Source organism: Panthera onca, chromosome C1, assembly GCF_046562875.1.
Source record: "Panthera onca isolate mPanOnc1 chromosome C1, mPanOnc1 haplotype 2, whole genome shotgun sequence".
In the NCBI taxonomy this organism is placed as follows: Eukaryota; Metazoa; Chordata; class Mammalia; order Carnivora; family Felidae; genus Panthera; species Panthera onca.
Genome location: NC_138346.1, coordinates 29,760,172 through 29,785,845, shown reverse-complemented (window position 1 = coordinate 29,785,845; position 25,674 = coordinate 29,760,172). Strand labels below are relative to the sequence as shown.

Sequence of the window (25,674 nt, the reverse complement as noted above, 5' to 3'; positions counted from 1 at the left end):
GAAAGGGCATTTAAACTCTGGCAAAGGAAGTGTTTACTGCAGTTTGTTTTCGTTTTCATTGCTTTTCTCTTATTTATGCCTCATTTTCTCCAAACAGATCACATTTCCAAACTTATTTTCTCCCAATATAATGAATTAAGCATAACAGTCTGTTTTTTATGTGTCTATATTTACATATATACCCCAGAAACTGAGTTGACATGGTGCACTATCTTGAAGCAGAATTAAATAAAAAAATTTTTTTAAGTTTTTATTTCTTTTTGGGAGAGAGCAAGAGAGAGAGAGAGAGAGAGAGAGAGGGAGCGCAAGCAGGGAAAGGGCAGACACACACACACACACACACACACACACACACACACAGAATCTGCAGGCTCCAGGCTTTAAGCTGTCAGCACAGAGCCCAATGCAGGGGTCAAACTTGCGAATCGTGAGTTCATGACCTGAACTGAAGTCCAACGCTTAGCCAACTGAGCCACCCAGGTGCCCCTTGAAGCAGAATTTTTAAGAAAGCTAATAACATTATAAATATTTTAGCATATTAAATAATCCTCTAGACTTTTATTTCTAAAAATACATAATATTCTTTCCTATTAATTTGCCGTAATTTATTTTGAAATCCCATAGTAATAGACATTTAGATTGTTCCCAAACTTTCACTATACAAATAATTATAAGGAAAGGCCCTCCTGATACATGTTGAGCACATCTTTAATAATTGCTTAAGGATTAATTCTGAGAATGGGATTTTCTGTGTCAAAGAATTGGTACTTTTCTTTAAAGGCTTTTGGTACATACTGATAGTTTTTCTTTTTGAAAGTTTATTTAGATCCACCACACTCCCACTACAATTACACACGGTTTTTAAAACTTTCTTTTTAAACTTCACATTGCCTTACATGTTAAGAAAATCTTTGTTTTCTTTGCTTCACAGAGTACCAGTGAAGGAAATTAACATGCAAAGATGATTAGGTTCATTAAACCTGTTTCAACCCAGCGTGCAACTTTTCTTCCAAAGGCTTCAAACTATTTAGACAAAAGTATTTGTATACACACACACACACACACACACACACACACACACACATTGGAAAGAATTACTTGGAAAGAAATGGAAAGAATACAAAGCTTATTTGGCTTTGACCTTAAATATAAATGTGGACATTTAAAATATTCTGGAAATTAGTTTCAGATAGAATGATGAATCCCCCCCTTGGAGAAGCTTGTCTAGTTCCTGCTTCACCACCACCAAGCCTCTACCTAGTTCCCACTTTTTGCTAAGAAAGACCAATGTCTTAGGCTTTTATTTTTATTGGACAAAAGTGGGGTATAAGGACTTCTTTCCTTGTGGAGCAAAGATAGGAACTGGAGAGGTAAACAAATTAAGTAGTCAGGATAGAATAGGTGCCAGGCATCAGTATGAATATGGAAGAACTTTGGTTCTGCCTTCCACAGAGCAAGAGCTTTTGTTAGAATTCCTACACGGTGCTTTACACACACTATATGGTAAAATAACTTCGTTGATTTGTTGATCAACTTTGTTGATGAACCTACTAAAAACGAGTTAATTTTTACCGTTTTAGTTCTTGTAAAAGAATTAGGTATGAGTATGAGAGTGTAAAAGTACTTTTCAACTTTAACAGATTTCTATTAAGTCCCTGTTACGTGAACCAATAACTTTGAGTGCTTACTAATACTTTGGTTTCAATTCTGCTGATGAAAAGAACTATCAGCTGGCCAGCAATGTGAGCCTCAACAGATTGATGCTGGACTCCTATCCCTGCTTCCCTCTACGTTATTACTCTTTATCATTATTGGGTGGGGAAAAGGGCCTTTCCTGGCTCTGTTTACTCACCCTGGCTTCTTCCTGTCCCCTTGCTCACTCCCACCCTAGAAGGAAGAGCAGTTCAACTGATGGGAAGGAGTTGGGTATGTCTGTGTAGTTCTTATTCCTGTCTTTCATGGTGTCCATTTCCTTATAGGAAGAGCACAATTTCTGTACTTTTCCATACTCTAAGTTGCACAGTGGCAGCCCAGGGTGTGTGTGTGTGTGTGTGTGTGTGTTGGTGGTGGGGGTTTGTTGTTCCGTGTTGTCTACCCCTGGGTTGGTAAGTGTAGCCACCTCACGGGTGAAGCATTAGCAGACCTACTGGATTCTCAGCTAATCCTCTCCTCTGGTATATCAAAAATTAAGGTGGCACTTTGATCTGTTTCGGTACTGTTTCAGCCCTGGGTCACTCTCTCATTTGATTTTTAAACTTGTGTGGGTACCGCTTCACACACTCTAGGATACCTGTAACCAAGGTGCTGGCAACAGTTAAGTGTTGGTGAGGACATGAAGAGCTAGGACCCTCATCTACTTCCGGTAGGAATGTACAATGTTGGAGCTGCTTTGGAAAACATCCTGACAGTTCCTCAAAAAGTGAAGCAGAGAATTACCTATGACCCAGCTGTTCAACTCCCGAGTAGATATCCAAGTGAACCGAAAACATAGGGTTAAGCAAAAACTTGGACGTGGATGTTAACAGCAGCCTTATTCGTAATTATTCAAAAAAGTAGAAACAACCCAAATGGCCATCAACTGATGAATAAATAAGATGTGATATAGTCACACAAGGGAATACTATTCAGCCCCAAGTGATGAAGTACGAATACAAGGTACGGCATGGATGAATCTTGTAAACATTATGCTAAGTCAGAGAAGCCAGCCATGAAGGGCCATATGCTATATGATTCCATTTATTTAAAATGTGTAGAATAGGCGAATCCATGAAGACCAAAGGTAGGATATGGCTGCAAGGGCTGGGGTAAGGAGGGATGGGAAGTGACTGCTAAGGGGTACAAGATTTCCTTTTGAGGTGCTGAAAATATCCTGGAATTAGGGGTGATGGTAGCATAACTCTGTGAGTGTACTAAAGGCCACTGAATTATACTCTTCAAAAGGGTGAATTTTCTGGCTTGTCAGTTATATCTTAAAGAAAACATAACCCCTCGGGTGGGGAATGGGGACTTACGTACCCACCTTCTCAACAAACGTGAATCCTTTGCTCTTTTAAGATTGGTCTTGTCATTCAGGGTCATAAATAAGTCATCTGTATTCATTAAACACACACCGATTTAGCTTACTGTGATCTAGTCCCTGTTCTAGGTACTGGATGTACATCAGTGAACCACGCAGATAAAAATCCCTGTCTTTGTTCTTTTCTTTATCACTATAATCACATCACCCTCCTAGAAGTTTTTGTGCTTTTTTTAAAATCAGATCATCACCATGGCTCAGTTCAAGCTCTCTTCTTCATGAAGCGTTCTTGGCAGGGATTCCTATTGGAGGAAAATGAGCCTCTGTGGGCATGGCTCCTGGCCGGGAAATTTAAAAAATTCAAGAGAGCAGACAACAGTGGGTCCTCACAAAGCTATTTTAAGTTTGAATAGGATAATTTTGTATGAACTGTTAAAAATTTACATAGCATTGGTACAGCTAAACTGTGTTAATACTTGAATATTTTTCTCCTATTGAGTTTAATGAAGGTAAACTAAATTGGTATTGGGGTCGCAAGTTCCCTGATTTTCTGAAAAAATTTTTTCGTTTCCTTATGCTGAGGTATTCAAATTCAGGTATATGTGTCCAGGGAAAGATACCTTTTTCTCTTTTGCTATCAGCCATCTGACGTGTTAAATACATTGATAGACCCTGATGATTGATAAGTTTGAATGTAAAGATATGCATGTAGAATGATCATTTGAACAGAGTGTCAAATTTCATTATTATATTCAGCACCTGGAATATCAAAATATACACATTCGTGAGTTAAGACCTGTGTAGTTTTTTTCTCAAATGTTTACCCAGAAGGGCAGGAGTTTATTTGAGCTTTTTAAGCAATGACGATAATAATAACTGGTTGGCAGACCTTTACTGACGTGCAGGTGAGCTAGTTAAACAGACACAAAGGTAGAGCAATTTTAGAATAAATCAAATTGAAACAATAGGTTCTATTGTCCAATAGGTTGTATTTAAAGTGAGTAGAATCAAACTGTTTCCGTCATTTGATCGATAATACCAGGGAACCAAATCTTTGTTTCTCCCTACACATTATTAGCATTGGACTCACAGAGCTGTCATCCCAAGCCACCTCTGATTAGGAAGTGTTTTAAAGGATACACACTCAGTGTTCCATTACTTGCAGGAATGGCCTGGTGGTTTCCAATGGGGTTCTGAGCTTGGAAACCTCCTGGAGCAAAGTTGCTATTATTTAAGCGTTATCTGACTTGCAGAGTGTTCACCTGTGTGGCAGTGGTAGGTTGGGGAGCATATGTACTAGGATTTTTAAGTTCCTTCGAGTGGCCAATAATTTCCATGTATCAGATGCTCTGTATTTGTTGAATTTAAATAACCGATGGACAGTTTTGAATTCGAATATGCTGATGCCTGTGGGGACTCATATAGACTTATGTCATGTGCTGAATGAGCCCATTTGGGTTGTCCTGCCTGCTGTTGGCCTAGTCACAGATCTGTGATGCGCTCACAAGTGCTGATCTGGAAGTGGCTGGGCAGTGCTATAGAACTGTCTGAGTCCTTCCCAACTGGGGAAAGAAACACTAACTCGAGAGCCTGAAAACGTGGCATTCAGTTTGGTTTCTTGCTGTCTTTAGCAGTCTTTTAGCACTTTGTCTGTGTCTCCCTATCTGTACATGGAGATAGTAGTTACTGTGAGACAATGAGTGTTCAAGATGGTTCGATCCTTGGGTGGAAGGCACCCCCAGAGCTGACTACCCAATGTCACTGCTCACAAAGCCTCTGGGAGTGGCCTCTTTGCACTATTATCGCTGTTACCCAAGAGGAAATGCCTCTTCTCGGTTAGGATTTACTGGATATGAAATACTTCAATAGGTTCCTTTGCACTGGTATTTATAAAAGGCTACATATATCTGGAGAGTTGCCAAATAGTATTTGTATGGTAATGGTTTCTTAAAAACTTATAAATTTAGTAATAAGAAACTCAGAAAATCCTCGAATACTACCAAATACTAACTTAGAGTCTGCCAAATTGCTCACAGTGCTTAATATAACTATAGAATTTAGATGTTCAAGCTTTCTAATGATAACAAACATCAGGGATTTCATGTTACCTCAAGTCTTATTTAAGGTTCAGAAAATATGGTGATTCACCTTCATATACATGGAGAACCAAAACAATTCCTTCAGATAATATCCTATCTTAATTAAAACAACTAGCAATGACCTTTGTACTGAGAGAGCATCAACCTTCAGTTTCCAATGTGAATGAAGCTTAAGTCTAAGAAAGGACTTGGAAATATTTTCTGGGAGAAAAAGATTATTTTTAGGAAAATCTGGGAAATATAGCTTTTCTTAGAAAGGTCAGGTAATTATGACAGGGTTTGCTATGCTTTTCTAATAATCACCTGACTTAAGATAGTCTCTTGGTGTGATACAAAGTGCTAAATAACCAGTTTGATGGAATTTACAGGTCCCTGTGGTTGTTTTTAGAATCATGTGAAGAGTTTGGAATTTAATTGCAGAATATTGACCCGGATTCCCAAATTGCTGAGATGTGTGATACCATTTGTCCTTATAAGTCCCAGTGTTGACTATGCAAATAAAACTTGTCATATTACATACACGTCAATATTTATATAAAAGGTTGCTTTTTGAGAACCAAACCCTATACAAATGCAACCTTTTACAAGATACTAACAAGGTTGTAATACAAAATTTAGACAACCAGCATTGGAAATGTGTATTATAGTCTCGAGGAGGAAAGAAACTGAGTTGGTTGGGGAGTGGTCATTTGATGTATGGGTAGGCACCCTTAGTCACTGACGAGCCTCTGAGACTATGGTAGTACAGTATAATGAGCAGTGATCAAAATAACTGTAAATCATCGAGAAAAGTCAAAGTGTGTCCAGTACATTCTATTTGAGAAAACCAATAAGAAGCTTCTGGTTAAACAGTGGACTCAATGCTTATATTTATCTCTATTCCATCCCATTAACCTACTCAAATAATAGTTAAAGAATAAAAAAGGATATAAACCCACAAGGACAAAGACAGGAGAAGAAAATACTGCAGACAAGAGGTATCCATAAAATTTTGGGAGATAGAAAGCAGGTGGATGAGGGGTAACTGTGGGGTTTGCGCTTCGTCTGTTCTGCTAATTTCCATTAGGGGAAAACCAAGAAGAAGCAAGCCAATTGAAGAGCCAGGAATTGAAGACACATGAAAACAGAAGGGTTGATTGAAAGTGTGTGTGGAGGGCACTTACAGCCATATAGCCAGGCAGACATCACTTCTCTACTCTAATAGAAGAGCTCCATTTATAGAGAAAAATGGAAAGGAGGGAATTATCAGAGAAATAATAAAGGTTTCCTAGAACTGAAGTTCATGCATTTTCTTTTTTAAAACAATTTTAAATGTTCATTATTTATTTTGAGAGAGAGAGAGAGAGAGAGAATATCCCAACCACCGTTCCCACTGCTAGTACAGAGCCTGACATGGGGTTCGAGATCATTACCTGAGCAGAAACGAAGAGTCAGATGCTTAACTGACTGAGCCACTCAGGCGCCTCTGCATTTTCTTGATTAAAAGGTTTGACAGAATGCTCAGCACAGTGAAAAAGCAAAGACCTGCTCCAAAGCATGTTATGAGATTTCATAAAAATGGGGATAAGTAAAATTCCCTCAATTTCTCTTGAAAGGGGAAATTCTATTTTATTAAAAAGTATCTAACATGAGAATAATGTCCATTTCTCAGCAGCAACATCAGAAGTTGTGCACAATGCTGTTGAAATGCCAAGAGAAAGTAATTTCCAATCTAGGATTCTCTACCCATCCAAATGATTGATCTAGGGTGAAGATAGAAAAAGAAAATTTTATATGTGCAAGTTCTCACCAAATCTATCTTCCATGATCACTTTTTCAAGAAAGTACCAGAAGATGTGTACCTTCAAAAAAAGGGAAGGTGAAACCATGGATGGAGAAGACATGGGGGTCTAGGATTCTATATAGAAGGGAGGCAGAAGACTTCCCAAGATGACCCTACACAGAACTCCTGGTTGGTGGCTCTGCATCAGGCCTGGCCGGAGGTTGAGGGGAGACAAGAGGGCTGTCTGTAGGAGTAAAATGCATGTGATAAATTACCCGATATGTCTGACCATAGGAGAGGAGTTGTAGATAATATTTCAGACAATGAGAAAGATGTCAGTGCTCAATACATGGGAAAATAAGCCAGCAAATAAACGAATCAAAACATCTCAAAAAGTTAAAAGTGGACCAAGAACGAAAATGTAATCATAGTGACACAGCTGTGAACAGTATTTGCAGAGTCATAATGAAAACACTAAATACCAATTTAACCAAAAACTGGTGATGTGGATTGGCATGTATTGGGAGCAAGAGAGGTTTTCAAGATTCTACATTAGGAAGATAATTTCTAAAGTGAAATAAACCAGGATGTAGCAGTATAAATATTCCATTGAGAAATACATAGGCAAACAGTAGGAGAAATCGATAAAAGAGTTAAAGATCGTTGCCATGGAGGCAGGGAGAGAGGGAGAAAGTAACTGCTCTATTTTTTTAAATAGGCCTTGTAGTTACTACTTGAATTTGAAAGTTAAGTTCATATAATACTTCCGAAAAAATTTTAAACTAATTTAAAAGGTAGGAAAACAAATAATAAGGTTTTACGTAGCTTTCCATCATTGATCACAATTATTAGCAACACCTTTGGGGTCTCTCCTCAGGTAGGTAGAAGACCTTATTCCATAACAACATCAGGTACGTATCTACTCCCTTACATGTTTACAAAAAGTGCATAAGTTGTACCAGTTGCTTTGGTTTTTTATTCCTGTTATGGTTTTTTTTCTCCTTCATTAAATTTAATAACACAACATCATCATAGAAAAGCTGAAAAATTGCTTAGTGCCTTTTCAGATTTCATATCAACCAAGAGCAGTTTCTAGGACCATCTTTGCCATTCTTTTGGTTCACAGAAGCTTCTATAAGAGTGAATGATGACAAAGAAAGCTTTGTTAATCAATTAACCCTTCTGCTTTGTAGGGTGGGGAGCACTGTTACTATCACGGAAGCATCCGAGGTGTCAAGGACTCCAGAGCAGCTCTCTCAACCTGCAACGGACTTCAGTATGTGGGATTCTCAATGGGAGAGTGGATTTGCTTTCATCCATTCACTGTTTCCATCTTTTCTTTCACAGATGTTTGTTGTAGTCAATCTTCTGGGCTGGTCCCATGTTCTGTTAACATTTAAAGTTTGCAGGAGATTCAGAGATGAAACAAGTGATTACACAGATTAATATTTAATTGCCATTCTGGTAATTGGAACTGTGAAGGGGAGCATCAGGGACTTATGGGGTGACCAGGAAGGTCCAGGAAGGTTTCCCAGAAGTGTGTGCCAGAGGACAAGCAGTCAGGTGGTATTGGTCAGGTGAGGATGGGGGGCCAAAGAGAGAAGTTCGTACATCGACTTCAAGGCGGTCTCTAGAAAAACCTCTTTAAACACCTTTTGGATGCAAATAGTAACACTTGATGTAAGGATCTAGTTGTGGCCATGGGGTGGAAAAGGATCTTGAAAATCTTATCTTGCTATACCTCTCAAAATTAAATGCAACAGAGTCATACTGCTTAATGGAAATTCACGATTTGCAGCCATAAGTATACTTCTGTTTTCGTCTTCAGAATCAGATGGTTTTATTTTTTTATTTTTTTAAAGTTTGTTAAAATGAGAGGGAGAGAGGCAAAGAGAGAGGGAGAGAGAGGTTTCCAAGCAGGCTCCACGCTGTCAGCACGGAGCCCCATGTGGGGCCCGATCCCATGAACTGTGAGATCATGACCTGAGCTGAAATCAAGAGTTGGAGGCTCAACTGATCTAGCCACCCAGGCACCCCAGAATCAGATGGTTTTAGATTGTTCTAATGCACAGATTACCTATTTTCTTATAGATGATGTTGGATTTGTGTAACAAGAAATTTGTACTAGTTGTACACTGTCTGCAATTATATAACTTGACATACTGGAACTGTATGAATAGTCTTGTTCCAGATTAATCATCTGATCTGTCCATTTTGTTTCAAAAATCAATTATAACATTTATAATATGTATGCTTGTGGGATACACTTTAATACTTCCTGTAGCCTATCTGCTGTCTAGTATAGTGCTGAGACCACAGTGGGATTCCATACAGATATATGCATTAGATTTGGGGCAGTATAAAGACATTTGTCCAGATATACTCTTCATTTTTAAAGATGCAATATGAAGCTCATTTGCTGTTTCTTGCTGTTTGCCATATTTATTAATTTTCTCCTTGTGTGGTTTCTTGTCTTGTAGTGGTATGTTTGAAGATAATACCTTTGTATATATGATAGAACCACTGGAGCTGATTCATGATGAAGTAAGTCTGTGACCTTAGTTTCCTTATGGTGTTTTATTCTTTTTTTTAAAAATTTTTTTAACATTTATTTATTTTTGAGAAGAGAGAGACAGAGCATAAGGGGGGAGGAGAGAGAAAGAGGGAGACACGGAATCTGAAACAGGCTCCAGGCTCTGAGCTGTCAGCACAGAGCCCGACGCGGGGCTTGAACTCACGGACTGCGAGATCATGACCTGAGCCGAAGTCGGACGCTTAACTGACTGAGCCACCCAGGCGCCCCATGGTGTTTTATTCTTTTATCATCTTTGCCTTTGAGCCATAAAGAATATTAAGTGGATGTCAGTGTGCATTTATATGCAACACATTTTTTCAAACGTAGAATGACACCGTGAGTTTTGAAGTTTAAATTGCACATCCCAGGTCTTTTGAGAAGCTGGTGCTGGTGTGTTGAATTTAGAATATGCAGATTATGACCTGCTGAATGGGGGAACACAAGCCACCTACTTAGGCTCAGCAGGTGGCTCCCTTAGCATCTGAGCTCCCACTTCAGGAAAGTGAAATCCATGGTTGTTTGGATTGACGATGCTGTTCCAGTACACTCACACAGGGGAAGTACAGTCATGGGATTTATTACATACAGATCCTGGAATCTGGGGTGGTGGGGCAGTAAGCCAGAGGCAGGGCAGTCTTCCATCCCAGGCCACGAGTGGGCCAGGGCTAGAGAGCAGGATAGCAAGCGCCTACCTATTACTTATGAGGTGGTTGGAGTAGAGGTCCCTAACTTTTAGCAGGATTAATTCCAAGTGGTTATTTTTTTTTTTTTTTATTTTTTTTGAAATTTATTGTCAAATCGGTTCCATACAACACCCAGTGCTCATCCCAAAAGGTGCCCTCCTCAATACCCATCACCCACCCTCCCTTCCCTCCCACCCCCCATCAACCCTCAGTTTGTTCTCAGTTTTTAAGAGTCTCTTATGCTTTGGCTCTCTCTCCCACTCTAACCTTTTTTTTTTCTTTTTTTTTCCTTCCCCTCCCCCATGGGTTTCTGTTAAGTTTCTCAGGATCCACATAAGAGTGAAAACATGGTATCTGTCTTTCTCTGTATGGCTTATTTCACTTAGCATCACACTCTCCAGTTCCATCCACGTTGCTACAAAGGGCCATATTTCATTCTTTCTCATTGCCACATAGTACTCCATTGTGTATATAAACCACAATTTCTTTATCCATTCATCAGTTGATGGACATTTAGGCTCTTTCCATAATTTGGCTATTGTTGGGAGTGCTGCTATAAGCATTGGGGTACAAGTGCCCCTATGCATCAGCACTCCTGTATCCAAGTGGTTATTTTAAAAGGTGCCCTGGGAAAACCAAAGCAGGAACTGAGAGTGGGAATCCTGAACTCAAGTTCTTATCTAAATGTCCAGACTCTGGGTGTGAGCAAGGTTATCAGCCTGTAAAATGCTTAGGCAGCAGCTCAGAAACACAAAAGTTGTTTTTCTCATCAAACAGGTCACACACCAGTAAGGGATGATAAGAGGTGACAAATCTAGGCTTTTGGAAGTGAAGGCAGTTCTTTCCAGTCTATAGAGCAGAGAGGACATTTTGTTTTGTAGTGACCATCTTCTTTTCCTTTAAACTAGCTTTTATTACCACCACTTCTTTAGATAATTGTATACGCATATACCTAACTTTTATGAGCCTAAGAATCTTCAGTGGGGAAATGTGTAGTTGAACTATGATTATATTAGATAGTATTTAGTTATCTTTAGAGGTAGGGAAAAAAAATGATGCCTACAGTTATGCACAGGCCAGCAACCTAGATAGGAAACCATGAGGGCATTATGCTAAGTGAAATAAGTCAGACAGAGAAAGACAGATCTTGCTTATATATGGAATCTAAAAATACTGAACTTAGAAATAGAGAACAGGTTAGTGGTTACCAGAAGCCAGTGGGGGAAATAGGTGAAAGTGGTCAAAAGGTACAAACTTCCAGTTAGAAGATAAATGAATTCTGAGAGATAATGTACAACTTGGTGACCAGAGTACATTTGTATATTTGAAAGCTGCTAAGACATTAAGTATTAAAAGTCCTCATTACAAGGAAAAAAATTGTAGTTGTGACATGACAGATGTTAACCACACTCATTGTGAAGATTATTTTGCAATATATACATAGAGCAGATCATTACATTGTACACCTTAAACGTATACAACATTATATGTCAATTTTATCTTAATAAAATTAGGAAAACAAGAAATCATATACTCTTAAGAGTGTTGCTCACTAATAGAATGTAAATAGATCTGAAATTTGGTCTATATTTGTTAGGTATTGTAGTGAAAGCCAACTACAGGCTGGGCACTATTTTAGATGCTGGGGATAAAGTGGTGAACAAGACAGACATAGAGCCTGAGGCTCATGGAGCTTCTAGTCTACAGGGGGCAGACAGCGATAAACAGGATGAGTAAGTAATTACATATTGTATGTTGGACAGTGGTACGTGCTAAGGAGAAAAAAAAAATGAAGCCAAAATATGAAGGTAGAAGTAAACCTTCATATTAACCATCCAGAGAAGAGCGGAATGAGATGGTAGTTTTGAAGGAGGACTTTCAAAAAATTAGGGAGCTGGAAGAACATTCCAGGAGAACAGCAAATGCCCAGGCCCCGAGGCAGGATTGTTTCTAGCGTGTTGTAGAAACTTTGAGGAACCCCGCTGGTTGGAGAGGGGTGGACAAAGGGGAGAATGGTAGGAGATGAAGACGCTGACAGGCGGCAATAAGGGGAGTCATAGCAGTGAAGAGAGCTGCTAATGGGAAGATAATATTCTGAGAGTGATTGAGTCAGAATATTGCAATCATTTGATGGGGAGGAGAGAACAGTTTTTTCTCTTTAGAGATTTCACATGTAGATAAAATAAGTTTTGAGACAGGTACTGGTCATTTAGACTGTTGATAATCACAATTGAACAAACACGTATTTTCTTTGTCGTGGCGATGTATATGTAAATACCTTGTAAATTTCACATTTGAGACAGAAATGCCATTAAATTTTAAATGTTTAAACCTGTTTTCTTAAACCTTATCGTTTTTCAACTGGTAAATTTAAAAACTACTGGATAACAAAGATACTCTCCACCCTCCCCACCCCCTGATAAAGACATTTTGACTAAGTAAATGTTTTTCCCCTACTGTAGTGGTAGGGAAATAACTTGTATATGGCAAGATTATTTGACTCGGTCAGCCAAAAATTGGCTTTGATTTCTTGCATTGATGAATGGTCCTGTTACCCTAAACAGACCCCCAAAGAACAAAACAAAAAACCCAAAATAACAACTCCCTAAGCCTCAGAGTTTTTAAAAATATAAAATAAGATCATTTTTCTGTGCATCCCTAATAGGTCAATTTTTCAGGTTTGATGAATTCATAAATGTACATGACTATGTTTAATAAACTGTTGAAAAGGTTTATAAACAAATTGTTATTGTCATAGTATTTCAAGTATTGGTTTTATGTTGTTATACCCATAATCATATTCTTCAGGGGCTGATTGTTACATGTTTAATGCCTTTTCTCTTTTGCCTTCCTCCTTACTGCCTGCCTTCTGTTCAATTAACAATCTGCCCTCGTCTTCACATGGGGAGAGGGAAAAGAACAGTGCTTGAAACTTTTAAATCAGTCAGTTTTTAAAATTGCGCTGCTAATCCAATTGTGAGTTTCATTGCTCTAGATATCATTTCACTTGTTACCAGAATTAAGAATTTACCAAACTGGAATTTAGATTTTTTGATGTTTAGTTTATTATTATTGGTTTTAGTATGCTTTACAATAAATCAAGTAATATGGATGGGATATTTCTAATGAGAATTCATATTATCTCTCAAGTAATGAGTAGCAAAACTCTTAATTGTTGTGAGTCTTTTATGTAATCTATTAAGAACACTCTTTTTATAACTATTTTTCTGATTAAAACTAATACATTGTAGGAAATCTGGAAAGCAAGAGAAGCCAATACTTAGCTACATGGTAATTATCCATTATCCCATCCCCAAGAGAGAATTTCTCTTCACCTTTCAGTATACATTCTTCCAGTTTTTCAATGATATGTTCTCATATATGTTTAAAGTAAATGGGATCATTATTCTGTAATAGAATTTTAGCTGAATGATGTATCTCTCTGGGCTGCAATATTTTTATTTGTAAAACAAAGGTAAAATATGCGTTATATAGATCTCTTGCGAGGATTAAATCAGGTACTGTGTACCCTAATAGTATCTGGCACATACAGGCACTCAGTAATGGAAGCTAATAGTAATAATAGTAATGGAAATAAGATGCTTCTAAAAGCGTAGTTACTAGGGCAAAGGATATGAATATTTTCAAGGTCGTTGATAGACATTGCTAAATTTCTCTTTGAACTGTGCTCCCAATTTACTCCTATCAGCAGAGTATGAGAGTGCTTTTTAACTTGCCACCATAATTAACTATGGTTATCATAATTTAAAAACCTTTGCCAACTTGATGGCAAAAATTGGTATGTCTTTTTTTAAATTTGCATTTTGAAGGAGTATTAAAGCATTCATTATATATATATATATATATATATATATATATATATATATGTATGTATATATTGGTTGAACATTTGTGTTTCTTTTTTTGTGAGTTTCCTATCCATTGCTTTGAAGAAAGCTGAAGTTGAAAAGTAGCTAATAAAACTATGCTTTTATCTACACTGGAGCAATTGGATGGTGTTCTGTTTTATTTAAAATTAAAGTTTCAATAAGACATGCTTTTCATTGTTGATAGCTAAAATATTAGCATATAAATGTTCCCATTTTCAGAAAGATATGGTAGAAAGTTCTAACACTGTTCCAAAGAAGCTTGATCACATCTTGCTTTTTAATTGTCTACCATTGTTTTTGTTTCAGAAAAGCACAGGTCGACCACATATAATCCAGAAAACCTTGGCAGGACAATATTCTAAGCAAATGAAGAATCTCAGTAAGTTCTAATTAAGATAGCCATTTTATATTGTGTAATAGGAGCCGTGACTTGGTGGAGCTCAGTACACGCAGGCTTAGTGGGAGGTGGAATTGGTCAGTGGCGAGCAACGTGGGTGGGCAGTGGCATTGCCTGTGGCTGGCGTGTACTGAGGCTTGGAGAGTTATTGCTGATGGAAATACCGAAATATGAAGCCCGGGAGTAAAGCTCTGTTAGGAACCAGAGAGTGTGGCTAAATTTAATGGTGATCTGCAGTCAGGTGCATCCTTAAATTTCTTTGGCAGTTTACTGCTGTTTAGCCAATTTGTATTATCTCTCTCTTATGCTCTGGGCCTGAGGCATCTTAAGCACGCTGATGTTGACAAAAGCTTCTTTTGGATTATTGGGGTATTTGATATTATTTCTGTATATTAATGCCAAAAGTCTTTGATAGTTTATGCAAAATCTTATGCCATACATTATTTTTAATTCTAAAATGAATTAAGCACAGTGAAATTCTCCCAAATTTTCAGATATTGAGGGTCAGGTGGTTGTAGGTCAAATATGCATATTCTAATGAGTCTTGAACAGCTCATTACATTTTGGGTGATGTTTGGAAGAAAATGATATTTGCATTATAAATTAATTAATTTGTGAATTATAAATGGAATTAGATTTGTGACCATGAGGATGTGAAATGTTTAATGATTGGCATACTTTTTTCACCTTAGTTTATTTTGATTTTGAGATGACGTATGTTATCAATGTTGCTGTTTCTTCACGTAGTAATTTTATTTTATTTTATTTTATTTTTTTATCATGATAAGTGTGCTGCTTAATCTCCATAACCTATTTCACCCATTTCCCCCCAGCCACCTCCCCTCTGGTAACCATCAGTTTGTTCTCTGTAGTTAAGAGTTTCTTGGTTTGTCTCTTTCTCTCTTTTTTTTCCTTTGCTCATTTGTTTATTAAATTCCACTTATGCATGAAATCATATGGTAATTGTCTTTGACTGACCTATTTTGCTTAGCATTATACTTTCTAGCTCCATCCATGTTGTTGCAGATGGCAAGATTTCATTCTTTTTTTTGTGGCTGAGGAATATTCTATTGTATATATATATACCACGTCGTCTTCATCCATTCATCTATTGATGGACACTTGGGCAGTTTTCATAGTTTGGCTATTGCAAATAATGTTGCAGTAAATATAGGAGTGCGTGTATCCTTTTGTATTAATGTTTTTGTAGTTTTGGGATAAATATCCATAGTGCTATTGCTGGATTGTAGGGTAGTTCTGTTTTTAACTTTTTGAGGAAACTTCATATTGTTTTCCACAATTACTGCACCAGTTTGCATTCCCACCAGTAGTGCAGGAGGGTTCCTTTTTCTCCATATGCTCGTCAACACTTGTTTCTTGTGTTGTTGATTTTTAGCCATTCTGACAAGTGTAAGGTGGTATCTCATTGTAGTTTTGGTTTGCATTTCCCTGATGATGAGTGATATTGAGCATACTTTCGTGTGTCTGTTGGCCATCTGTATGCCTTCTTTGGAGAAGTGTCTGTTCATGTCTTCTGCCCATTTTTAATTGGATTATTGTTTTTTGGGTGTTGTATCAGTTCTTTATATATTTTGGATACTGACCCTTTATTGGATGTTATTTGAAAGTATCTTTTCCCATTCAGTAAGTTGCCTTTTAGTTTTGTTGATTTTTTTCTTTTGCTGTGCAGAAACATTTAATTTTGATGTAATCCCAATAGTTTATTTTTGCTTTTGTTTCCCATATCTCAGGAGACATAGCTAGTAAAATGTTGCTATGGCTGATGTCAGAGACATTACTGTCTGTGCTCTCTTCAAGGATTTTTATTGTTTCAGGTTTCACATTTAGGTTTCTGATCCATTTGAGTTTATTTTTTATGTGGCAAAAGAAAACGGTCCAGTTTCATTCTTCCAACATGTAGCTATTGTTGAAGAGACTGTCTTTTTTCCATTGTATATTCATTCCTCCTTTGTTGAAGATCAATTTACCATATAATTGTGGGTTTATTTCTGGGTATTCTGTTCTATTCCATTGATCTATGTCTGTTTTTGTGCCGGTACCATACTGTTTTAATTACTACCACTTTGTAATATAACTTGGAGTTTAGAATTGTGGTACCTTGAGTTTTGTTTTTCAGTATTGCTTTGGCTATTTGGTGTCTTTTGTGATTCCATATAAATTTTAGATTGGTTGTTTCTAGTGCTGTGAAAAATCCTCTGGTATTTTGATAGGAATTGCATTAAATCTGTAGATTACTTAGGGTAGTGTAGACGTTTTAACAATGTTTGTTCTTCCAACCCATGGGCATGGAATGTCTTTGCATCATCTTGGATTTCTTTCATCAGCGTTTTATAGTTTTCAGAGTACAGGTCTTTCAGCACTTTGGTTACGTTTATTCCTAGATGTTTTATTGTTTTTGAGGCAATTGTAAAAAGTATTGTTTTCTTAATTTCACTTTCTTCTACTTCATTATTAGTGTATAGAAATGCAACAGATTCCTGTACATGGATTGCATATCCTACAACTTTGCTGAATTCATTTATCAGGTTTTTGGTGGAGCTGTTAGGGTTTTCTGTTTATAGTATCATTTCATCTGCAAATAGTGACAGTTTTACTACTTCCTTACCAATATGGATGCCTTTTATTTCTTTATGTTGTCTACTTGCTGTGGCTAGGACTTCCAGTACTATGTTAAATAAAAGTGGTGAGAGTGGAGGTCCTTGTCTTGTTCCTGACCTTAGGGGAAAGGCTCTGTTTTCCATCATTGATTATGATGTTGGCTGTGGGTTTTTCATTTATGGCCTTTATTATGTTGAGGTATGTTCCTTCTAGACCTACTTTGCAAAGGATTTTTATCATGAATAGATGTTGTAGTTTGTCAAATGCTTTTTCTACACCTGTTGAAATGATCATATGGTTTTTACTCTTTCTCTTATTGATGTAATGTATCATGTTGATTGTTTTGTGGATATTGAACAGCACTGGCATCCCAGAAAGAAATCTCACTTGAATGTGGTGTATGATTTTTTAAAATCTATTGTCAGATTCAGTCTGCTAATATTTCGGTTCATCAGGGATATTGGCCTGTAGTTCTCTTTTTTTGCGGTGTCTTTATCTAGTTTTGGTATCAGGGTGATACTGACCTCATAGAATGAATTTGGAAGTTTACCGTCCTTTTCTATTTCTTGAAATAGTTTAAGAAGAGTAGGTATTAACTCTTCTTTAAATGTTAGAATTCATCTGTGAAGCCGTCTGCTCCTGGACTTTTATTTTTGAGGAATTTTTTGATTTCTGATTCAATTTCATTGCTGGTAGTGGGTGTGTTCAAAGCTTTTATTTCTTCCTGCTTTAGTTTTGGTAGCTTTACATAATATTTTAAAAACATACTCCCATTGAACTGTAGTCAAGTGTAAATTTTGGTATTCTTTTTTCTTTTACACAGGTATGGAAAGCAGTGACCAGTGGCCCTTTTTATCTGAATTGCAGTGGTTGAAAAGGAGAAGAAAGAGAGCAGTGAATGTGAGTGTGGCATTGAATCACGATCAGGGCCGCTTCACTCAGTTAAATTGTGTGCCCAAAATCACATAGTATCTCAGTGTACCTAAAGCAGTTTAAATTTGGGCAACTTCCTCTTACAAACAAAAACAACAAACCAAACTCCTCCTGTGATTTGAGTCTTATGGGCATATCAGCCTTTTCCATTAGTGATATAAACGGATTCCAGTGTCCTATGAACACTGATGGAGCGTATTGTATTAGCTTCCTTTTCAAAGCATGTTCTTACAAAACTTACAGTGTGTTTTTTTCTATTAAAAGTACAGCAGACTTTTTCTCACATGGCTTATATAACAAATTTGAAACATTTTGATAAACAAAAAGTGTAAGGGGAAGCATTAGATTTTGAAATGTTGGCTAATTATGCTTATTTGTATTTCTTTCAAATTAAAAGTTCTGCTACACCAAAATTTGAAGCTGGATGTGTTTTTCTAAGGATCTATTTGATCATTAGTATCATGACAGTTACTAAATAAGAATCATGTAATTATAATCAACAACAATCATATAGCTCCCATGTATTGATAAATGTATAGGGGCTTTGTCATTGAAATTATGTTCCTAGTCTTTTTCATAATAGATTAGAAAGCTGTAATGATGGGGACTGTTTCGTAATTACATGGTGAATGCTATGTAACCGAGAATTAATTCCACAGCATATAGATTACATGGTAATTTACGAGATAACTTAATGAGTAATTATACTGAAAATTGCACATTTTAGATAATGTTTTGCTGAATGTATTTTTTTGTGAAAAAATTAGACCACCAGCCATCAGAAACTTAGTTACAGGTTAAATCGTCCTCTCTTTTATGAGCCTTTCTTCATATTATGGTGATTGTGGATACAATTTTTGTTTTTTTACTTAGAGACTTTTTTCTTGTTGTTTTCCTTACTCTTGAAGATGTGGTTGGTAATAATAAGTTTTATATAGGCTACTGATATTTCATGATAGTCCACCCTTATCAAATGTAAACTGACGAATGACCTTATACATAAAGAAAAAAGAGTCATCATTATTGATTTCCCAGTTATGAAAAAAGAAAGTCCAAATGATGGCTAAAATGCTTAGCACTTGCTTTTAAAATTATCTAGTAATAATCAAAATTTAGAAGAACTTGGAAAAGAGTAATTGTCAATGTTTGTTCCTTTAGGAAGTTGTGTGGTTAAAATGTAATACGTTATTATTATAATTTCACTCCATTGAGTTAATGCGTCTTTTGACTATATGTATATATTTTAATTTTTTTTGTTTACTTATTTTGAAAGAGCACATGCATGCAAGTGGGGGAGGGGCGGAGGAAAAGGGAGAGCGAGAATCCCAAGCAGGCCCCACGCCATCAGCACGGAGCCCGACACGGGGCCTGAACCCACACACCAATGGATCATGACCTGAGCCTAAACCGAGTCAGACGCTTAGCTGACTGAGCCAGCCAGGCTGCCCTTCTCTTAACTATATTGATAGCTGTTCCATGTGTGCTGTGCTATTCTTATTAAATGAATTTTAAGTAGATTTTCTTTGAAGTTTGAAGTAGATATGAATCTTTTTTTGGTCACAGTTTAATGCCAAAAAAATTGAGATTACTTATTTTAGCAGAATTATACTGTGCATTTTTCTCTAGAATATTTTTACATATGAAAATCATATAAAAATAACATGGGCTGTTCTTTGATGAGTATCTTAATGATAATTAAATACAATTCTTCTCTGAATACTTGAATGTTTGCCCACACTTTACAGTCACTTTCTTTGATCTCCTCACCAAGTTTCCTTCAGGGTGTTTATAAAGTTAGCAGGATGGGGTTCTTTGGAAATTCAGAGTCAATCTCCAAGTTCAGAGTTAGCATCAGAGATATATCTGACCACTCTGACCATATATGTTTATTTTCCACAGCCATCTCGTGGTGTGTTTGAAGAAATGAAATATTTGGAACTTATGATTGTTAATGATCACAAAACGGTAAGAATATAAGGAATTAGTGAGTTTTAAACCTGGTAGCTTGCTTAAGAAAGAGTACATTTCACTTTATATTTAAAAATTATTTGTTACTTACTAAGGCCAATATATTTAGATGTTTTATTTCTTTGGAACTATTGAATGGCTTGATTTATTTCATGGTGTTTGGAAACAGTGGGTTTTATAGAATTTTCACAACTCTGAACTTTCCTTTTATTTAGTGATTATAATTAATGAGTTTAACTGTCTGTTTGATGTCTTTTACACATCTTCATTTAAAATTTTTATCCTCTACTTTTCATCATCTATTTGGCCACTACGTTTTTAATTTTATCACGTGTCTTTGTTCTGCTAACATTTTTTTCTTAGTAATTATTATGGCCTGTGGCAAAAATAGTTATAGGAGATAAACATGTATAATAAAGGCATATCCATGGGGCGCCTGGGTGGCTCAGTCAGTTGGGCGACCGACTTCAGCTCAGGTCACGATCTCGCGATCTCACGGTCCATGAGTTCGAGCCCCGCGTCGGGCTCTGGGCTGATGGCTCAGAGCCTGGAGCCTGCTTCCGATTCTGTGTCTCCCTCTCTCTCTGCTCCTCCCCCGTTCATGGTCTGTCTCTCTCTCTGTCTCAGAGATAAATAAACGTTAAAAAAAAAAAAAGGCATATCCAAAGAGACTATCTTTGATGATTTATCTTCTTTAAATTTTAGAAAGATGAATAATATTGTGTTACTTATGTCAAAGTAAAATGTAAGTTAGCGTGTCACCTCAGTAACACTTAAGAGACATGAAAAATGATTATTGCCTCCTTTAGCCCTTCTTGAAAATAGAGTAGAAACTTTCTTAACCTTATTTTGCTTAATCATGTCCCTTATAAAATGGGTTGGCTGAAGCCTACAGCTTTTTAGAGTCTAACCAACACTTGGGGTATGCTGGTAAGTGTTTAACACCCAACTCTCTGGAAAAAAAAATACCTTGATTTATAATGTTTGCTGATATCGGTGGTGTAAATACTCCCATCGTAGCTGATTTCAAGCTACCCAAGTGAGGTCACTAAATGAGGAGCTGGAAAAAGTTGCATCCAGTTGGCTCTCGTGAACTGTTGGGAGGGGGCTCCAGAACCCCATGGCCACACTTCCCAGACTGGGTAGGCCAGTCATAATTTTTGTTGTAATTACATAACTTAGTTAAAAAATTATATAAACTAAAACAAAGAGTACTTGCTTTTATGAAAATTCAGTTACATTCTGGAAAGATGAGAATCTTTAAGAAACACCTGAAAGTCAGGTATGGGTAAAAAACCTGTAAAGGATTGCAGCAAAAATTCAGATTGCCTCACATGTATCATTAAGTCCTTTTTTAAAAAAAGTTTTTTTAACATTTATTTATTTTTGAAAGACAGAGAGAGACAGGGTACTAGTGGGGGAAGGACAGAGAGATAGAGGGAGGAGACACAGAATCCTAAGCAGGCTCCAGGCTCTGTTGTCAGCACAGAGCCTGATGTGGGGTTCAAACGCACGAACTGTGAGATCATGACCTGAGCTGAAGTCAGATGCTTAACTGACTGAGCCACCTAGGCACCCCAAGTCCTTGTTTTATTTTGAGGAGACCAAATTAGATTAGCAGACTATAGGGTAAAATGACAACATGAAATTCTAATTAGTAGAGGCTACTCAAAAAAGGCCTTGAAAAAACCGTATATTTAAAAATGTGGTGACTTTTAATTTATTTTTAAACTTTTGAGTCTCTACTTTAGCAGACATTTTCCATTAAGTTGCCAAGTACTAGTTCAATTATGTTAAATATTATTCAGTGGAATACCTCTTCATTTTATATGCAGATTTATTTTATTTACCAGTAGCTTTTTTATATATTGCTTGCTATATGTTAGAAGCAGCAGAATTTATCAGAATTACATACAATTTAGGAGAGGTCTTTTCTGGTGGGAAGGAAAACCAAATGTGTAGACAGCCATTTTAGCTAATGAAAGCTAAAAAAGGAGTTTCAGAAGGACATTAATTTTCTTGAAACCCCAAGATAATTTTTCACCTGAACTATTTTTGTTGATTGGCCCAATGAGTTTTTATCTAGCTACTTCTCAGTCCTTAGCACTGTGGTATGTTGTGAAATTAGGGCTTTAGACACTTAAGCTTTTTCTAATACCCATTATATAAATACTTTTAAAGTAGTGGAAGCAATAATTAAGCTACATGCAATGCCTTTAAATTCACAAAGTACATTCGCATATAGCTGAGAATTAATAGAACAGTTCTCCAACCGATTACTTTTGTAATTCCACATTTCCTGGTCCACCATACTCTATTGGGAAGGTACATAAAGCTATAAATCAAAGAGTAGATAGCAGTAACTGTATAAATAGAAAAAAATTTTTAAATTTATATGCTTTGAATTTATTTTTTAATCCTTTTAAATGGAAGCATGTGAATAATCTTGTCTTTGTCTTATGAATGATACAGTAGCACCCTCCCATTAAAATACCATTTTCATAAATAGAGATTTTCTGCACATTATACCATATATTCTGTGATAAAGTTAACTTGTTTCCGCTACCGAATTTGTTAATGGTAAACCTTGATAATTATTTTATTATAATTAAAATTGAGTGAGAACTAGGCATGATATGTTCATTTATCTTTGAAGCTAGAAGAAAAGAACCGTAATTTGCAGTGATAAATTTGGAGGCAATGCACAGTAGGAAATGAAAAAAAAAAGTTTTTAAGTAGTTGTTGAATTTGATTGACACAAAGAAGAAGTAATTCAGAACATGGATCAGAGTACTGAAATTCATGTTTTGAAAGTAAAACTGAAGTAGAATAATTACCATCTATTTTTTTAATATCTGAATATTTGCTCTTGGGTTTTAGAATGATCATCCCTGGAATTACTCATCATACAATGTGTGCTAGATGAAGCAGCACAGTTGTTTTGATAACCGTCATCCTTGGGTTGAAAATCAAGCTTTAATTTTAATTTTTTCAAAAAGCAAATTTCTTAAACGTTGTAATTGTTCAGGAAGGAAAGTAAATTTGGCACTTTAAATGTAAATTATTTTCAGTGATCACAAAATGTGAAAGTAAGTTTTATCATAAATGGAGATTTTACAGTTTCTTTGTATGCAAAATTCTCATTCATTCAGGGACTAGAAACATTTTGCCTCCATTCACATTCAAGCTCACCTGTTTAATTCAGAGTAACCTAATATTGGCTTCCTGAAAAAATGCAGACACCTTACTTTGAACAAGCATCATGTTTTCAGTGGCTTTCAATTAGAAAAGAAAAATCCCTCAATTTTGTAGAAAGCATCTTAGTAGCTGTCTGGTGGAACCTAATTTGTGAGCCAATTATAGCTTTGATAAGGGTCTGCAAACGTTTCTTTGAGCCACTTGGGCTAAATATAAATATGAAAAACCTTACTCTAATAGACGGTTGAAATATTTTAAAGTGCACAAGAAAACGTCTTGCTTACATTTTTGCTGTCCTTATGTATAAGTCAAAGAGTGCAGGTGTGTTATAACTGAGACATTTTTTTTCGATTTAAACTTCAGTTTAGACCCTATTTAAAAACCACCGTATTTATGGGCACCTAACCAATTATGAGTTCTCATCAATAATCATGATGTATCGGGAATATACATAAACTATTTTATAAGAATTGTTAACGGAGAAGTTTTAGCTCCTGTCTGAACCCAGAGTAGGCATTGAATTCCATCTGTGTGACCTTGGATAAGTTCTTTGTCCTCTCTGAACCTCATATTTCTAAAATGGGGCTAGTAAACGCCACCTCATAGAATTGTGAGGCGCATATATTTATTGTAGCAGAAACACTTACTGGTCCTGGTAAATCCTAGCTGCTCGGGTAAATGGCACTGCAGGTGAACAAATCCACTGGGTGCTACTAGCTGTCATCATTTATGCTCTCTCAGCAGCCTTGGACGCGGCTCAGCACGCTCTCCCATTTGAAACATTTTCTTCATCTCTCAGCTTCTGTGACACAACAGCCCCCCCCACCTCCCTAGTTATTTCTTCTTAGTCTTGTGTACCTGGCCTCTAGCATTTTGCGAATACCCCTAACTTGGTTTGGGGCTTTCTTTTCTTTCTAGAACTCCCCCAGAGTGCCCACTTCCAGTCTCAACCTTTAACTAGTATCATGACTTTAAACTTGACCCTCTCTACTTTATGCCTCTAGCCTCCTGGATCCATCCTTATGTATCCACTGTCTACTTGCATGCCTACTTCAGTACTGAATAGGCTCATCTCCAACATTTCTGAATCACAACTCTTGATTCCTTAGTCCTAATCTTCTCTTCTCCTAGTCTTTCTCATTATTTTAAATGGCACCACTATTCCCCCAGCTATCCAAGTTCAAAACGTAGCAGTCATCTTTTATTTTCTTCTTTCCTCACCTCCCACATCGTATACATCAGCAAGTCGTGGGACCCCTGCCTTCAGAGTGTGTCCACTTACTTCTCTGTCCAGATACCCAGCCTTCCTTACCTCTTACCTGGACCATTGCAGTAGTTTCCCGGCAGGTCCCTCTCCTTGCATGCTGGACCCTCTCTAATTCACTTACCCCACAGTGGGCAGAGTGGGCTTTCTAAAAAGGAAAATAGAGACGTGGAAATTACAAACATGAAATAAGTGAAAAACATCACATTTTGATAGACTTCCAAAAAAGACCTCATTTTGTTAAATTTTTTAACTTGCATGTCGTATTTTTCCAGATAATTATATTATAAAAAGAAGTCTACAAAATGGACAAATTAATGTTCAGAAGAAAATAAAGTGAGTTGTAATAGGTGCCTTAGAATAGGTGTCAGCTAATATCTTTCCTTTCTTTTTTGTGCTTCTTCACGTTGAGACTTTTTAACATTTTCATCACCCCAAAGGGACTTAGTGTTGAGACTTTTGCTTTTAGCTTAAAAAATGTCTTTGACATTTTTTAGTCTGTGGAATTTGCTGGACAACTTAAAATCCTTAACTATTTACAGCAGCTTCTTTATGCTAGGTTTGAAAACCCTGTTAAAGTACCTTAAGTTTTTTCAATCAATACGATGTTTTATGGCCCAGTTATATGCACAGATTGATGTTCACTATCAGTAAAGAACACATAAAGATAGTTCAGGTCAGACTGGAATGCACAGTGGCAGCAGTAGCATAGAGTCTGAGTCTGTTCTGAGTCCAAGTCCATTCAGGTTGGCGTAACAAAATACTGCAGCCTGGGTGGCTTATGAATAACAGAAATTAATTTCTCACTGTTCCAGGGGCCGAGGAGCCCAAGACTGTGGTGCCAGCATGGTTGTGTTCTGGTGAGGGCCTGCTTCCCGCTTCATAGCCAGCACCTTACTCTGTCCCCATTTCTTCTAGTAGAAGGGGCAAGGGAGCTCTCTGGAGCTTCCTTTATGAGGCACTACTCCCACTTATTAGGATTCCACCTCATGACCAAAGCATCTCCCACAAGCCCCGCCTCCTCAGACCATCATTTTGGGAATTAGGATTTCAACATATGAATTCGGGGGAATACAAACATTCACACTATGGCAAATGTTACAAATGTAAATGGTTATAAATTAACGAATGCTACCAAACCAATAGGACGGTACTAATTTATGGCACATTTTTCATGGGTTGTCATATATAAAATATGATAAAAAATAAATATCGGGTATCTAAGCATGAAGACCTAGATTCTTTGTTAAAAAAAAACATAGTACCACAG

General features: G+C 36.9%; 1 protein-coding gene across 5 annotated transcripts in view; it reads left to right on the top strand.

Annotated features, from left to right (window-relative positions):
* ADAM23 (ADAM metallopeptidase domain 23) overlaps positions 1-25,674 on the top strand; it is a 186,007-nt gene that overhangs the window by 94,911 nt on the left and 65,422 nt on the right. For all 5 annotated transcript variants that reach the window (XM_078450954.1, XM_081796351.1, XM_060623189.3 and 2 more), the window contains exons 5-9: positions 8,071-8,153; positions 9,358-9,421; positions 14,332-14,404; positions 17,865-17,941; positions 19,874-19,939. In XM_078450954.1, the coding sequence (XP_078307080.1) occupies positions 8,071-8,153; positions 9,358-9,421; positions 14,332-14,404; positions 17,865-17,941; positions 19,874-19,939 (363 nt within the window). The remainder of the gene's footprint in view (positions 1-8,070; positions 8,154-9,357; positions 9,422-14,331; positions 14,405-17,864; positions 17,942-19,873; positions 19,940-25,674) is intronic.